This window comes from Mesitornis unicolor, unplaced genomic scaffold, assembly GCF_000695765.1.
Source record: "Mesitornis unicolor isolate BGI_N332 unplaced genomic scaffold, ASM69576v1 scaffold51733, whole genome shotgun sequence".
In the NCBI taxonomy this organism is placed as follows: Eukaryota; Metazoa; Chordata; class Aves; order Mesitornithiformes; family Mesitornithidae; genus Mesitornis; species Mesitornis unicolor.
Window position 1 is genome coordinate 13714 of NW_010177692.1, and position 17877 is coordinate 31590.

The 17877-nt window shown below is 38.9% G+C and overlaps 1 protein-coding gene across 1 annotated transcript in view; it reads left to right on the forward strand.

Annotated features, from left to right (window-relative positions):
• FBXL4 (F-box and leucine-rich repeat protein 4) overlaps positions 1-16853 on the forward strand; it is a gene marked incomplete at its 5' end in the record, with an annotated part of 28786 nt that extends 11933 nt beyond the window's left edge. Inside the window, 3 exons of the mRNA XM_010182168.1 lie at positions 7697-7768; positions 9141-9453; positions 16517-16853. Of these exons, the coding sequence (XP_010180470.1) occupies positions 7697-7768; positions 9141-9453; positions 16517-16680 (549 nt within the window). The remainder of the gene's footprint in view (positions 1-7696; positions 7769-9140; positions 9454-16516) is intronic.
• Between the last annotated feature and the right edge of the window lie 1024 nt (positions 16854-17877).

Consider the following 17877-nt stretch of genomic DNA (forward strand, 5'->3'; position numbering starts at 1 on the left):
GAATTTTTCCAACCTCTGTTACAAGAAGGAAAGTTCAGTGACTTTCAGTAACTTGTTCCAGGTAAAACAAGCTTTAAAAAAAGAAAATAAAAATTGTCCTGCCCTCCTGTACTCCTATCCACTAAATGCAACTCATTTTTCCAGTGCTTTAAGTTCAGTATTAAAGGTTTCATTCTTATAGGTTGTTCAATTATGTATATACTTGAAATAATTTGTAACTTGCTTTGAGAAACTAATCTCAGCATTTTATAAATGTAATTTCTGCTAGCTCAAGACCACTATTATACTTGTGAGATTTTTGTGCTGGTGGTTTTGGTATTTACTGATGCATGACTCCTTTAACATTTATTCACTGAGAGTGTATTCACAGCATAATTTAGGCACTTGTTGGCATTGATACATTTGAGGAATACAATGAACAATGGAGATATTATTGTATACAGTAATTGGCAGTGCATATCTTTATGGTTTGAGTGTGAAAATTATCTTGATTTAATGCTCATAATGAAGTATTCCATCCATATAAATAATGCAGCCAAAATTGGATTTTAAAGAAACCAAAGCCACAATTACAGTAGGAGAACTTGACAGTGTCCTTACTGCTGGGTGTAAACTTTATTGTGAGATTATATATATATATTTTGTTTTGCATGATATTCTGGATTCTTTATAATGTGTGAAGAAAAAGTTTTTAACATTTGTATTACAATTTAAATACAAAATTAACAGTTTAAATCAAGCTACAGTGGACAAAGGACTTTGTTTTGTACATGTTTTAAAGCAAGTGTTGTACTTATTAATTTTCTGTTACAAATGACCAAGAGCAAATTTGTAACTTGGACAGCTGTAAGAGTGGACATTGGAAATTTTAGGTACCAAGAAGAGGTGTAAGAACAGCTCTTATTTTTTTATGTCATGAGCAATGGAAGAGTTAATGCTGCCATAAAATGTTCTACAGAGTTTTCAGAAATCACCTGTGAAGGGTCATGTTATACTTCTGAGAGCTATTGTCTGAGATTTTTCGTCTTGGATGAAATTTCATCGGCTCACATACAAATCTTTAGGATTAAGAGTTACAAGCAAATAGTGGGGGAAAAAAAGTGAAAGCCTCTAAAAGTGGATTCTTGGAAGGAGGTTGAGATGCTGGCAAATAATCATGCAGTACAGGGCCTTGATGGTGCCTTCTGATCCCCTGTCAGGCTCATAGGGCTGAATTTGGTCATTTGAGCCCATAATGTGATGAGTAAGGGAGAAGAATAAAGATCTAAAACACATTTACAGTCATAATGGAGGGCATAATTTGACCAAATGAAGCAAAAACAAGATACAATAATTGAATTAACTGTAAAGACTATTACTTTCATTGAATTAATTTGGTAGTTGCCATGTTGATGTGTCCCAGTCCCTGCAGTGTCCCTGGCACTGCCAAGTAGCTGAGAAGAGCAAAAAGGTACCCCTGTACAAGCTGAATACCAGCTTGAGAACTACACTATCTGTGAGGAGGCAACTGCTTTGACTTCTGAAAGGTGACGTCTGCGCTCAATAGTAACATTAATTCCACCTTCATTTCCATCTACTCTCATTCTTCTTTTACCTAATGCTCATACAGTGCTCATATTGCTTCTGGTTTTATACCTGTGTCATAGAGTTTGAGGCAAAAAATTTTATCATTGTCCAGTTCTTCATCTCAGAAGTGGTCCAATAATCCAAGTATGTTGCAGTTGGGGACAGAAGGAGGGAGGGAGCTGATTTTTAATAAATATATTCCAATTGTCACCCTTTTCGTCATGTTTCTTTCCATGCAGTGTCTTCCAAGGTGATGACTGATGGATGCTTGAAGGAGAATAGACTTCCTGTTCTAGTGCTAGCTTATACTGTAAAGGAGAATGTTTGTGCTGCCAGATTTATTTTGAATCTATAGAAGAAAATTGGCTGTGTTAATGTCTCTATGCACAAGGCATCACTTAAATACACTTGTGATTTGTGGTAATAAAGGGCAGGGTGGGGTTCCCTTTCTGCAAACATCAGATGAGAAGATGTGAAATGGGCTGGCTCCTCCATCTGTTGACAGCGTGTTTGTCTGGTCAGAGAGGCCAGCTGAGCTGCAGCCAGGTGTCTCCAGATATCCCTTTCAACACTCAGCTCTTCTGTGGTTCTGTGACTTGGTGCTGGTGGCACTACTTGGGGATTTAACCCATAACCTCCACTACCACATTAACCGCTCCTCATCCAGGCAAGGTTGAATGTTTTGCCTTGGATTTTCACTCAGGTTATTAGTTGTTACTAAGAGGAGTCATATTGTTGGGTGTTCTGTCAGGTAAATAGAATCCCAAAAATATGACTGCATACTATCAAATGTGTACTGACTGATGTCTTGTAGTAATTGCTTTATCAGCTTTGTCAAGAAATGTAAATTTGACTTGTATACAAACAAGCATGTGATAGCTCTTGATTTGATTGTATTTGGGGTTCCACAATTCTTTACTAGCCCATAAGCATTAAATCTTTTGATGCTTTTCCTACTTGCATTATGAAAAGGTGGATATTTGTGGAATAAGCTTGTCTAAATGTGTTATCCAGTAGAATTGGTTAATATAGTCCTAAAGACTCTGATTCCGATTTTTTTTTTACAGTATTTTAACATAGATCTGTAGAGTAAGATTAAAGTGCTACCTAGAAACATGGGCAAATACTGTGATAGAACCTGTTATTAAATAGAACAACCTCATAAATTTGTATGCAAAAGCAACTCACCGCAAAGACTCTTCAAGATGCATTTTTTTTGATGGAGAGATAAGTTACTGAAATATGAATAAGAAATTGTAGTATTTAGTAATGTTGTTATATTAATTCTTTGATATTGTGGGAAAATGCAATATTCTTGTTGTGGTGAGCTTGCAGATGTAGGCATGTTATCTGATATCTGCCTGCAACTAGCATTATATAAGTATTTGAACGTAAGTGGAGACAACAGGGTTCGGGGGGCTAGTACAGGGAGGGCTAGAGATGAGATCGTCATTTGGAAGTGATAAGAAAAAATAATACAACTTTGGTTGTTCTCTTATATAATGCAGTTGAGGGGTGGGGATGGGGATTAAAGCAATCTTTTTTCTACCTCTACCTTAATTTTTTTATGTTAAAACTCCAAAATTTAAGTCTTGCATAATTAAATTTTTTTTCTTGGACAAAGTAGTTAACTGGAGAATTAGGAATTATGATTGAAAACATAGCAAGCAAGGGGAACCATATTTTAAAAAGGGAGTCTGCAGTGATACTTTAAGATTATTTTCTTTAGCATTCACTTAATTGAAAAATTTGAAAAAATTGCAAGAGAATAAAAGCTTTGTAAAAGAGTTAGACTCTCAAATTGTTTCATTGAGGGGCTGGAAGAATTCCCAACTTGTGTCAAACACAGTTCTTCTGAGAAGGGGGAAAAATCAGCCCAATCTTCCCAGCATAAAAAGTAACAATTTAAAAGTAGTTTTTGAGATTTCTCTATAGAAAGAAAGTTTATAAAAAGAGGCAGACTATTTCTTCCCTATATCCCTAAAAGCAAATCTTAGTTGTTTTTCTGAAGCTTTTCCTTTAATCTTCCAGAGGCACAATGGTGCACTTATTTTCATGCCTTGTATTATAGTGCAGCCATTATGTGATAGCCATATTGTAGTGCATCATTTGTATTTTTAAAACTTCTTATTTTTTTTTTTTTAAATCTTGGATTACTTGACAATGAAACTGCAATGAGTAAATGATCAAATATTCAAAGTGCATCTTTCACAAGTGAGCCAAATCTGCCACAGGCAGAAGGGTTTTCTGTTTGAACGGATATTGAGCTCAGGCTATCTGTTGGACGCTTTCCTTATCATACTGACATCAGAAATGATTTGCACTTCTTGCTGGATCATGTATGCAAAAAATCCTGAAAATAATCAAACAAGATTCAGTCTTGCCAGGTGTATTACTCTGACAGCAGATTTTGGTTTCTCCACTGATGGATTGTCTGTTCAAACCAGCAATGCTCTTGCAACATTGAAGTCAGAACTTAACTGTTATGTGGAAGGTCTTTACAGAGGCAGGTAGTTTACAAGGTAGTCTACTATCAGCTGTTTGGGTGAAATATACACAACACACAAATGTCTTCCTAGCCGGCCTATATTACAGAGTGGAGGACTTTCATGTTTGAGCTGACCTCTCACCTGTCTGATGTGGAGTAAGTTTGGACTTGAAGTGGTAATCTCATCTCTTCTCTTGTCCAAGGCAGGGTCAACTCTGTTCATGTCCTTTCTGAGGGATGTCTGACCTGCTCGTAAAGACTTCAGAGACTTCAGGCAGTGTGCTTACCTTTTCTGAGGTTTAGAACTAACTGCCATGCCTTAAAATGTTTCTGTAATCTGCTCTGCTCTCTATTTTTCTGATCAGTTTACCATCAGAGTCTTCTCTCTTAAAGCAGCTCTACAGCAAAAAAGTAATTCTTACCTTAAGCTTGTTTCCAGGGTGGTTGGTTGGTTGGTTTGGTTTTGGATTTTTTTTTTAAATTTTGTTGATTTTGTGTTGGGTTTTTTGTTGTTTAGGGTTGGTTGGGTTTTTTTATTGGAGGGGCAGTATTTGTTTTTTGGTTGTTTGCTGGTTTTTGTTTTGTTGTTTTGTTTGTATGGTTTTGTTTTTTTAATCACCACTCTCTTCTCAGTCTGTGTAAAGGGGAGCAGGTACGAAGCCAACCCTTACCATTGGTTCAGGGAAAACTCAAAAAAGCTCCAAACTATGCATGTCTTGACTACTAGACTCAGGAATAGTATTACATGGGTGGTTGTTGATTTGACTACCTTTGCTTGGCTGAGAAAGTGAAATTAGACTCTCTCCAGGTTAAAGCTTGCTGATCCAGAATTTAGGTGGCCTCTTAGTTCCCCTTGTGAAGCAATCTAACATCTGCAGTTTGGCCTGTGTTACAGCTTCAGGATCGGGTGAGTGCCTCACTCTTCTCCTTTGCTTAAATAAGAGTGTTACTGCTCGTCTTATATTGCAAGTCAGAGAGATGAATTCTACAGACAGATGGCTGGAAACAGGCAGGTTATTACAATAGTCCTATGTGTGGTGCATATGGATTCTGTGAGCTGCCATTCTCTCCTGCTATTTTCATGTCCTTTGCCACCTGGATTCTCAGTTGACTGAGGCACAACTAGGCATGCACAAAGGGGTTTTTTTTCTTTCTTGACATATGCATACCCCACCTCTGTTAGAGAAGAACAGACGCTGCCTCTGAAAGAAATGTAATCTGTTGTGTGTGGGCATGTATGTACCTCAGAAGAGGAATTAATATAGCTGCTATAATTAATGTTGAGTAAGTAGCTGTTTACTTTTGGACTTGACTTTGCATGATTTGTGATGGTATGACATGGTGTTCTACCAAGCTCCCTTCTATTACCCACATTCGTAGTGCTTTTTTTAAGCGTTTTTTAAAAATAACCATTTAAAATAATACTTTAGGTTTTATAGGTTGTGAAGAGATCTCTGAAAATGTGAACTTGGTGCATATCAGTGCAGGAAGGAGTGCCTCAAATTAGACTAAAAAAGGTATTCTGAGATGCATCAAATTCCTGTTCAAGTTAAGAAAAGTAGCTCAGTTATTTAATCAAGATAGCTATGAATATTATTCTTCCTACCTATTTCACTCCTCTCTGAAGAAGAGGAATTATGGAATTGATCTCACACCCTACAAGCTGTTCAGAGTGACTGTTCATTTTTGCACTGTTTGTGTTAATTAAGGAATGATATTGCTGCTTTCCATCCTTTCAGGCCAGTGTTTAAATTCCAGTCTAGAAACCATTACTGGAAATGGAGGTGGAATGCATTAAGGTATTCTGCTTTCTGTGGAGTCACCTGAATACCTGCAGAAACCTTGTTTAGAGCAATGCAGTCACAGACTGATTTATTCTGATATTTATGGTTTGCAGAGAGGGTTTTGGGGATTTTGCTTTTAAGTTGTCATAGCTTTCACTGAGTTAAATAGTAAAGATTGTCTCATTCTTCTGGAGTTACTTGTTGCTTCATTTGGATCATTAAACCTGAATAATTTGCTTACTTATTAAGTTATTTAAAACATATTGGATATTTACACATTTACTACATTTAAAGTGTTGTTAAGTGCTGTCTCTTTAATAATGACTTTTTATTGCTGGTTAATGTGGTTAATTTCCCAGCTACTTTTTTCTTCAAAAATATGAATGAAAGTAAAGCAAGCAAGTGGACAGTGGCTTTGTAAGACCTCTGCAAAGATTTATGTGAGGAAGGCTTACTCATAGTGTCTACTTTTAGGCTGCCTTTGGGAAATCAAATCTTAGAAGGCCAGGTTGGAAGCTGAGGTTTCAGGCACGTCAAGTGTTGGGTGTCTCTTAATTGCTCCCTGGAGACACCTAAATTTGATGTCTGAAATGGTCTCCATGAGTACTCCACGCTATGTCTCTCTTCTGTGTCTGCCAGCCTTTCAGTGCAAGGATCAGGTATTTCTTCATAGTGGTATGACAAAGGATCGTGTTCCTGTTAAGTTTCATTGGAATATAACAAACTGAGAAAACCAAGTGAAGCATTTAATTGTAAACTTTCTGAAAACAAGTAATTTTATAGTTTAAAGAACTGTATAAAGCATACTACCTATGTGTACAAATATTGTTGACTAGTGTTCTTGTAGGAATTCAACTTATTAGCAGTAGATTATTTTGTCCCTTGTGTATTGCTTGGGTGTTATTTTTCTGCTAGAAACTCTTGTATATCCTGTAGAGATCCACAACTTGTATTGTTAATATGTTGTGAAACTTACTGCCATTTTCAAGCTCATACAGATTACAAAATCCTAATAAAGTGATGATGCACAACTATTTGTGATGTGAATCCCAGACTGTGTTCTTTTTTTGCACTGTGTGTATTTTCAACTACAAAAGAAAATACAGCTACAGACACTGCAGAAGAGTCTCTTCTGTGTCTTAGAAACACAAATAAAACCTCGTGAAGTTTCCCTTGTTGTGGACCAGAACAGTCGTGTACTTTACATTTTGTAAGATGCATCTGATGTTCCAGTCCAGTTTCGGGCTGAGCAATATGCAGTACTCTCTGAAAAGAATGGCTGTGTTAAATGGCAGGAACATGACTCTAAAATACACATTGTATCTGTTTCAGTCTGCATGCTAGTAATGACAGGTGCTCAATGGTTGTCAGCATCCTTGTCAGCACGAAGACTTCTGTGACATTAAAGTCACTGGCTTGGTCCCGATGCAGCGCAGCTCTATTGGCAGTTCCATCAGGCTGTAGCCCATCAGCGAATGTCAGAGCCTCCGCTGTTCTCCTGGTACATCGCCAGCCCTCTGTGTTTTCGGGCTGGCCTTGCCTGTTGTTTGAACTTGCCACACTTCTGCAGCAGCTTTCCTGTGGGAAATGAGCGGATAGGTCATGGGTGTGTAGGTATCTTCAGGGCAATGCAAAACCACATCCAAAGTGACTTGCATAAAGGTTTGTAACGATTACCGTTGCTTTAAGCCAATCAATGAGTAGAGTACCCAGGGACTCATTAAGTGGCATTTGTGGTATCTGTAACAGAGTTTTGAGCTGTATTTCAGGAAATGCAGTGACAGCCTTTAATGTCTAATTGACCTCTTCTCTTTGTTTCCCTTTCCATATTTTCTTCTGATGTGTTCCCTTGTGGCAGCAAACAGCCCTGCTCAGTATTCTGAACTTCTGCTCGGAGCTGCAGCACCTCAGCCTGGGCAGCTGCGTCATGGTGAGTACGTACACCATGGTGGGGTGGGTTGGGGGCTGTATGTGTGTGCACACGCTTGCTTTGGAACTTAATCTGGGTTTGTGTTTCACAAAGGCATGTTAAATGCTAGATTGAAATTAAACTGTACTCTCTTGAAAGGTCCAAGATGAATGTGGCTTAGTCACATACTTACGGGTTATGTGCCAGTTTAGTTGGCCTAAAACTTAGCTAGTATGCTTTCTCATGGTTCTTCAGCCTCTTCCTAAATTTTTGGGCATTCTTTATATGCTTAATCACTTTTTCTTTCCAAAACTAATAATCAAGACTGACTTATTTTTATTCAGACCAAATCATCATTCCTAGCAGATCAACGCTTGTGTCTCATCCTGCAGTAATAACCATGAGATAAATATTTTCAGCAAAAGCTGGCTGCACTCGTTGATTTAAAGAAAGAGAATATGGGGACAGCAGCAATTCCTGCAGGGCACTCACCTGAGCTGTAATGCATGTGCGTGCCAGAGTTGTGTGTAGAGGGATTCTGGCTTGTTTCTGACTGAGGTGGTAGACACACCAGATCACTCATCAGGGAGACTTAGCTGACTTTCCTCACAGTTCAAGAAGCAAGTGACAAAGCAGAAATGGCTCAGCCTTCCCTGCTGTGTCTCACGAACAGAAGAGGAAGGCACTGTGACTGTTTTTCCAACAGTCCTTGTCTTCCTACAGTTTTTGGTAGTAGATTTCATTCTTCCTTCTGCCTGTGTAGTGGGACCCTGTTTTGGTCCCTTTGGCCTGCCCAAGGTAACTAATAAGACTTTCACAGGGAGATGCAGTAACTAATCAACCTAGAATGGAAATAAGCTCTTTCTTCAATCTGCATGTGCTTATGGTTGCAGTGCCTATGGTCATAAAACCAGTTTTAATCCCATTTTAAAAAAAATTGTGCAAAAATAAGACTTTTCAAAGAAAATAAACTTTTTACTGCATTTTCACTGATCCTTAGTATTAAGTGAATGTGTAACACTGGAGCAGGCTGCACATGGAGGTGGTGGAGTCACCATCCCTGGAGGTGTTCAAAAGCACGTGGATGTGGCACTTCAGGACATGGTTTAGTAGTCATAGTGGTGGTGGGTTGACAGTTGGACTTGATCTTAAAGGTCTCTTCCAACCTTTATGATTCTGTGATTCTGTAAAAGCACCTTATATCTTGGGTGTATTTTACTTTTGTCTTTTGTGAAAGTAGACCTCAATGTACTCTACAGTAAGTAATTTTCAGAGCTCTTTAGAAATTACATGCTTGAGAGAGATCTGTAGATGTGTTAGCAAGCAAATCTTGAAACACCTATGTATGTCTGGAAAGATGATATACAAAACAAAGTGTTTGCTTTCCTTGCAGATTGAAGACTATGATCTTATAGCAAGCATGATGGGAGCAAAATGCAAAAAGCTTCGCAGTCTGGATTTGTGGAGATGTAAAAACATAACTGAAAGCGGAATAGCAGAATTGGCTTCAGGCTGCCAGCTTTTGGAAGAACTTGATCTTGGCTGGTGCCCTACGTTACAGAGCAGCACGGGTTGTTTCACAAACCTTGCACGTAAACTCCCAAACTTGCAAAAGCTCTTTCTTACGGCCAACAGGTCTGTGTGTGACACAGACATTGAGGAGCTTGCTGCTAACTGTACGCATTTACGGCAGCTGGATATATTGGGTAAGAAAACGTAGGAATATTGGTATTTATCTTACTGTTTCACAAAAGCCGTGCAGTTAAATGGAGTCCTTAAGACAAAATTGTCTTCTAGACATATCTTAAAATAAATATTTATTAAAATTATGATTTAGCATATGAAAAAAAAGGGAAGTTTTACTCGCTGCATTGAGTTTCTGACTCAGAATCTGGTGGATTTATACCAATTTAATGAAAATACTAGATTTAGGTTGAGAGGGTATATATAACATGAGCTGGAAAGAACTGAGAGCCCTTAACTTGAATAATGTTTCAAGCAAGTTTAAGACTATCAGTATTTCTCGTTACAAAAAATTTGCCATATGGCTTTAGATAGTCACTATAGTTAAATAGCATGCTTTTCTATCATGAAATATGGTTTTACTCATTTCTGAGAAAGTTGCCTTCAGACCAACATGGGAAAGGTGGATGAACAGATGAAAACTTAACTCCACTTAGTATAAATTGTACATACTTGATGTATATGTCCACAAAGGGTAATGTTTTGCATGTCCTTAAGAGAATCTATTTGGTAGCTAGGTTATCAAGGACATATTTCCCTATTCAGACATGAAAAACTTCCAAACGGGATACTGAATGAAGTCTTTCATAAACACACATGTTCTCCTGACCACCCACTTCCACGCATTTCTGTTACACTGGCATTGTGTCTGCCCACAAGCTGCTCTGACCTTTCCACTGCACCAGAGGCTGCCCAATGAATAGTTTGGCTGTGTTAAGCCGAAGGATAGTCTGCTACTTCTGTTGCATCTCTGCCAGCAGTGAAGGTTTGTTGCCACACTTCTTTAGCATTTGAGTTCAGTTTGACATCTTACTGACATTTTTGTGGAAAAATGTTTGAATCTGGAAAAGGAATTTATTCTGTCTGCTGCGTGCTTACCAGTATTCCTGTGTCAGATGGATTTGCAGTCAACCTTTCCCAGTGAGACTGCATGTTGGCTTTAGATGGGTGCTCTCCACACCATATCCAGCTGAATTTTCTGCTCGATGTTACCGAAACCCTTAATCTCCACCTTGCAGCCTCACTTTCTTCATTCAGATGAATGGCAGGGGGCAAAAGTGGTCTTCTGCTGTAAACAAGTCAGTACAAGTTGATACCATGTATGTGGAGGAGTTACCCAGCTTTTTTTGGCAAGAGCAAGGCAAGTGTGTTTGTTTCTTTGTCTGAATATGGGAACCATTACAATCTGTGGTTGAAAGAGTGGTCAAGTAGAACCACATCGGGTCATCTGGAGGTAGACTTGCCAGGTGTTCCCATGTGAGTGCAGAAGTCTGTTTTCTGAACTAAAGGGCTGGTCTCTTACTGAGCAGGAGTACCAAGGTACATAGGTCTCTGTATATGCTCTAACTTTCGGCAGCTGATGTAGGGCCACCTTGCTACTATAAGCTATGTAAATGTTTAATATGTTTTTGTCCTTTTTGAAGAAGTGTGACAACAGGTCTGAAGCTGTTAGAGGCCTGAGGTCAGTGCTCAGCTTTGCAAGAGTAGCCTTGAACAGTGGGTCCTCTCTGTGGTGTGAATGAATGAGAAGTGCTCTCATTATATCCTTTGTCATCTCCCAAGTACAGAAATGTCTGCCTTGGACATGCATTGTGAATGGTGTAGAAGTATTGCTGCTGGGTTAGCAGTGCATGCTGTAGGGGAGCTTCTTTTGCTTCAACAAAACTGTGTAAAAGCTTGAGGTTTTGTGCTGTATGCAGGCACTTACCTAACTAGGGATCAGAATGTCTTGCCTTGCACTGTAGTCACCAGCATTGACAATACGATGCTGGTTTCTCTCTGCAGTTGTTAGAACTTCTAAACTTGTCAGGGAAAACTTCTTGTTAGGGTTATAAATTATTTATCATCACAATAGCTTCAGGACTGGAGGAGTCTAAGCCTCTGAAAGAAATCTTGTTGAATTGTATGTCGTTCGTATAAGCATTACAAAATGAACGTTCGATAAACCCTGGATGCTGTTTCCAGGTGGTAGGTCCTGCGGCTTGCTACACCTCTGTCCTTATTGTCTGGCAGTTCCCTTGTTACAGATTCAGAGTACTCATCAGAAGATGAAAATTGCTGGTTTTCAAGGGTTCCATGAACCTATTGGCCTGTGTAAAGCATTGTTTGATGAGTGGCTGCAGTGTATAAAACACTTCAGAAAGTAAATTTCTGCTTAAAAAAAAAAAAATCATGGGTTGGATCCACATCTGCTGTTTTGTAGTACAGTTTGGAAGAGGGAGCATGATGTAAGTGTGCCACTGAGTATGTGAGAGTGTGCTTCTTCAGATTTTAGTTCTGAGCTTTCTTTTAGCCATACTGAGCTGCCTACTTACAAGTATTGTTTCCTTCTCTGCCCTCGTCTTTTCCACTGCTGGACGTGGCAGGTTTCCACCCTGCAGCAGAATGGTCTGGCTGTGATAATCTGGCAGTTTGGTAGTGATGGAGTACATCATCCAGTGCTATCGAAAGTTAAATGGATGCCTCTAGACCTGTAGTTGGAAACTAGTCTTCAAACTGTGATCAGTATTGGGCAATGTGGCGGCTCAGATGACGACCTGAATTGGCAGTGCCAAAAGCTTTTCTTGTACATCATATTGGCTGCTTAGTTATGTTGCTGTGAGGCTACCAGCTTCTGTCAAGGATGAAGAATAAGTCGTCTTAACCTCATTTCCCAAAAGTCCTGACTGTCTCTGTCCTGCACAAAAAGAGTAATGAAAAGTAGACACCCTTGTTACCGCAAAATTCCTGTATTCCTGTCTACATACCAACACCTCCCACACCTTCCTGAGCAACAGAAAGTCCAACTGCCCCCTTGCCAGCTGTCAGGTTTTTCAGTTTTATCTTGAGAGCATCAACATATAGTTAGTCAATTCAAACATTTAGAATTTGAGTTGTGTGCAATAGGTTGAATAAAATGTAAAGAATAAAAGGCTAGTCTGGCTGGTCTAGGGGAAGAAAGGAAAAGTAAGGACATTTGAGGGAATAGTGCTGGTTATTTTCAGGGTCTCTACTCTTAAATATGATTTGTTGTTTAGTAGAATCCCTTGCCCTAGAAATTTGGGCTTTGGCAGTTTTTATAGGCAATCATACACAGGTCTTCTGAACAGCTCTAGGATTTGAAGACTTGGATATATGATAATTATAAATGAAATCACTTACAGCTAATAAAAATAATTGTTCTAGCAAAGAAATCATTACTCAGAAGTACCTTTTACCAAGGCGATACCAGAAAATTTTTCCAAGGAATAAGCTGAATAGCAAAATTTTAATATACAGGTTATGTATTTATTCTGAAAAATGGCCGATTAGTTCATGTAGGAAAGGCTGTAGCAAGTAACAAAGCTTCCAAGTTCTAGAAAAGTGCACTGTATAGGTAATTAGCAGGATACGGTGCCACTTTTTCAAAGGCAAGGGAAAATGTGCTGTGTTACACTCCTGAAATGCTTTTGAATGTGATTTTAAGAAAGTGTCATTAATTGTACATTGTATAAATAAAAGTAAGATTGCAGATGATGGTTGCTTACCTTTGATGTGAATAACCAAACCCCAGCTAGATTGCTGGCCTCTTTAGCTTATAGAAAAAGATATTTCCTAACATAAAATTTTAAGTCTAAGGAGGAAAAAGAAATAAGGTGCAGTAAATCATGCAATTTAGGATGACCTATTTAGTTACAAATCCATTAAAAATGTTTGTCTTAGATGAAATGGTAGGAGAACTGTTGAAGTTCAGGTAGGAAGGAACGAAGAACATCCTACACAAAAGATCTGTGGCTAGGCATCTCGATCTAGCATTTTTGTAGAAACACACATTTGGATCTTGGAAGTGTAAAGGCTGTGATGTGGTTTAAAATGAAGGTGCTGATGCAGTAGCAATTTTAAGGCTTGGTGGGAAAAAGCTGTGTAGTGTAATGTGTTCCTGGAGTTTTGTTTGGAATGGTAGAGCAGATCCTGCTGGTAGGACAGTGATACTATGGTAAAATTATGGTCAAGAGAAGTAAATAACTAAAGTGTGTTACAGAATTTCTGTGTATGGCCATGGAGATTGTCACATCAACCACCAGATGGTTATGGAGTTAAAAATCACAGTAATAATAATAATGACAAGCTTCGATTACCTCTGCAAAGATGAGGTAAAATTTGGGAGCATGATAAAAAAGGTCATTTTCAGGTAATGTTAAATGATGTCTCAAAGCAACTAATCTGAGAGCCTACCATAGAAGTGAAGATCACACTTAGATACTCCCTTGCTCATGCAGAATCGTACAGGAGACTGCTGAAAACAGAGGCACCTTTCTGGAAATAAATCCTGTTCAGAGAAGAAAAATAGGAAGAGGAACTCTCTAGAAAGCTAAACAAAATCACAGTAAGGCACAATGAGACATTAAGGAGCCTTTGACTAAAGGTAAATGCTAAAGTTGTATTTCAGATATGAAGAAGTTTACAGGAGAGGTGCTGAGGTTGGTAGATACTCCAGATGTAAGGGATCGCTCGAATATGAGAAGATCATTGCAGGAGGATGGCTGGCTGTCCATCACTGTTCACAGCAAGGGAGATGAGGTAGGCTGCTACATCAGAGCCGTTCTTTCCAGATTAGCCCGGAAAGCTGCCTTCAATTGGAATGCCAATACAGAAAGCTTTTGAGCAAATCGATACATTGAACAATAATGAATTGTTAGGACTAAATGGTATTTATGCAGCAGTTCTAAATGAGTGCAAATACAGGGCTGTGGAAATCTTATTTGTGGTGTGTGATCTGTCTCTTAAATCAGCCTAAGCACCAGAGGAATGAAGGGTTACAAACATGGCACAACCTTCTGTAAACGGTGCGGGTTAGAAGCCACAAAGCAGTCAGATTGTCTTCTGCTCTGTGTGAAATGGTTGCAATGGTAAGAAAGAGTCAGCAGACATGGAAGGCCATTAGATATTTTGAAGGAGAGCTGCATCCATGTGAGGGTAGTTTCGCCTCTCCAATCCTATAGACTTCCTTGCAGTTCTTGGTGAAGGTGGGCACTGATTCAATCCGAAAAGGATTGGATTTTCAAAAGCTTTAGCCGAGGTTGTTCTGTAACTTGAGCTGTCTTCTCCTGGATTGTGATGCGTGTTTCAAAGTTAGAGAACAGAGGATAAGAATGTATCCTCTCTTTTCACTGTGAAGGTACATCTCTGCTGTGGTCACCAAGAGTAATCTGGGCGAAGGGATGAATAATGCTGTACCCAGAGGATAATGTGCAGGTGTTAAGGGTAGCAAAATCTTCAGCTGAAGAACTTAACTCTGAAAAATTGCAGAATGATCTTACGATACTTAATAAAAAAGATGATAAAGCAGGAGGAAAGCTGTTCTATCAAGTGCAAAGTAATCATGAGGCACAATAACACTAAGCATTTGGAGGTGGCTTTATATTAGTTACTCTTTTGTAGGAAAGAGGTCCTGTGAACGGTTTTTGGAAGACATGAGTTCGTTGCTCAGCATCATTCTAACAAGCAAAGTGAAAGTCAGGATTTCTTAAGAAAGAAATGGAGAAAATGCTGTAGGACCTCATTTTACAGTTACTGACTCAGAGCTCTGTATAGTTCTGGTCATTCAATTTCAACCATACTAAATCAGTGCAGAAACAAGACAGCAGGGGTCATCTGAGATGCAAGAACCTGGAAAACAGACAGCCTTGAGGGAGCAGAAGAGATGTCCATAGGAGTATGAATGATGTAGAAATAGTGAACTGGGATTGATCTCTCACTGCTTCTTTATGATTCATTGTCCCTTAATTACTTCAATTAATAGGCAGTGAGATTAAAGCTGATTTTTTTTTTTAACGTTATGTATTTAAACTGTAGAACTCACGTGAAGGGGCCATAAGTATAAAGAAGTTCAGAAAAGTAGTAGCATTCATGAAAGGTAGCTTCAGAAATCCCTAAACTGATAATAGCTGGCAATTGAGAAGATCCACCAGTTAAAAGCTGCTTTTAAAATCTGCTCCTCCTTCTTTTTTAAATAAACATTGTTGACCCTGGCCATAGACAAGACCTGGGACTAGGTGGCTTTTTGGGGTGCAGTTCACCTCACGATGGAGCTGTTTAAGCTGAAGTGTCTATCAGCAAGTGTCAGCCTACTGTAGACATCCAGGCTTGGCTCACTTGCCCAGAATAACCTGCCTGGCTCCCAGCCATTCCAGTAAGGCATGGATCTCCTCCTCTGGATCCACTGTCCTGTCTGCCAGCTCTGTGTGGATGTCATACACAGCATAAGGAACCCCAAGGGGCACTCAGCACTTCAGGCAACTGAATCATACCCTAGTGCCCAGTCAGCTGAATCACGTGCAAAGCACCACTGACTGTACTGACTAGATTTCCATTGGCTATAATGTGTGTGAGGGTGCAGGCTTATAAACACCTATTTATTTGATTTCTAACTGAATTCTGTGCTTGATCTGAGCCTATGTGACTGCTAGGAGTTCAGTCACCATGGTCACGTTTTTAGCAAGGGTAAATAGCATGTTTTCTGTTACAGTTAGCATATATATATACATGTATGATTGGTAGTCTCTTGAACAACTGCCACTGCATGTGCATAGTACCCACACTCACTAGAGTCCTAGATGCCTTGCTGCTGGGCTTGGCGTTGGAGTAGCCCACAATAGGTCCTGTGCTGCACTGGTTGGTGCAGTGGGCAGGAGAGGCATGGGAGCATGAGCGTAGCATGCTGTATTGCTGCTAAAGCCCAGCATCTGGTCACTGGGAGGTTTTGTGGCTTTAGATACTTGACTTCTGTAGTTAGAGTTTCCCATTGAAGTTGTAAAGTTGCCCCCCAATAAAAAAAATATGAAATAACTTAAGCAGGTGAGTTAAGAATATACAATAGGCTTCTTAAAGGTACAGAATCTGCACTGTCTCAGAGAAGCTTTTCATTTGAAATCTAATTGAAATAATGTAAAAAAAAAAGGTGTTATTGTAGCATTTTTGTCATAACACAGTATTAGCAGCTTTAAAAAGAAGACTATTCTCAGCAACTTTACAATTTGTTGTGTTTCTTTTTTTGTTTTTGAACAGGGACGAGGATGGTAAGCCCTGCATCTTTAAGAAAATTGCTGGAGTCTTGTAGAGATCTTTCTTTACTTGATGTGTCCTTCTGTTCACAGATTGATAATAGAGTTGTCCTAGAACTGAATGCCAACTTTCCTAATGTGTTCATAAAAAAGAGTTTCACCCAGTGACTCTCTACATATGCTGCTGTGGAATTTGTTTGACAGAGTTGTTTCCTGTGAATTTGCGCTGGTTGTTGTTTTGTTTTGTTTTCTTTTTTAAAGAAGGATATAAATCCCATATGAAATAGTGAAAAGTATTAATTATCTACACAAATGGGTAAAATACATTTAAATATATTATGCATTTCTTAAAGGTTGATATTGTACCTAAGAATTGTTTTACTCTGTGTTAATTGGTGGCGGTGCATGTTTTTAAATACCAGCCATATTTGTGGCTTTAATGAGAAGAAAATGAATAGTGTCTTCTTAAGTGTCCCTTTATAGGGTGTTACACGTGATAAACTATGTTAATATCCAGGTGAAAGCAAAAGTTCAATATTTAGCAGTAAGGAAAAGATGAGTGCTTCCTTTTTATGTATATGTGTTTGTGTGCGTATATATAAACGTATACAGATGTATATACATACACAGATACTGTAGCAGTCTTGTTTGGCCTGCAGCATAACATGCTATGATCTGGCCTCTAATTAGTTGTTTGAAAACCTGTTTAAGCTTGTATAAGAATTGATTGAAAAGGCACTTTGTTGTCTTCATTTTTTTGGCAATGAATTGCATTTGATACATTTTTCTCCCTTCCTCCACCTGAAATAGATGTAGTGATATTTTACAGTCCAGCCTGAGCGACACAACAGACAAATGCAAGAACTCCTGAACTTAGAGCAAAAATGAAAGGGAGAATTGCCAGCTGCTTCTTGGTACTGGATACAAAGTTTGAGCCAGGCACTTAGTGCCGTAACTGGTGATGTGTAGAAAACCCCAGAGCAATTTTCTTTTCAAATGTCTGTCATGGTCGAGACTTGATTTGTGATGAATCTGGTTATCATGCGGGGTACCATAAAATGTAGAACTTGAGGCAACGCCCTTACACTGGCATCAAATCTGCTGTCAAGTGTAAAACCAAATGTCTTTGTTTGGTAAAACAGCGATGAATATATAGTGAGTTTGAAACAAGGGCAGTATGATTTGGTGATGTAATAATCACTAAACCTTAGTATTGGATTTGTTTTGTATTTGGTTTTTTTGTATTTCCTAGAGGTGATCGCTCACAGTACCACTGCACTCTCTCTCTTTAACACTGTTCAGCCTCTGGAGAAGGAAAAATGTGTCAGTGGACAAATTCTAGAGGTTTCTTCCTTTTGCGCTTCC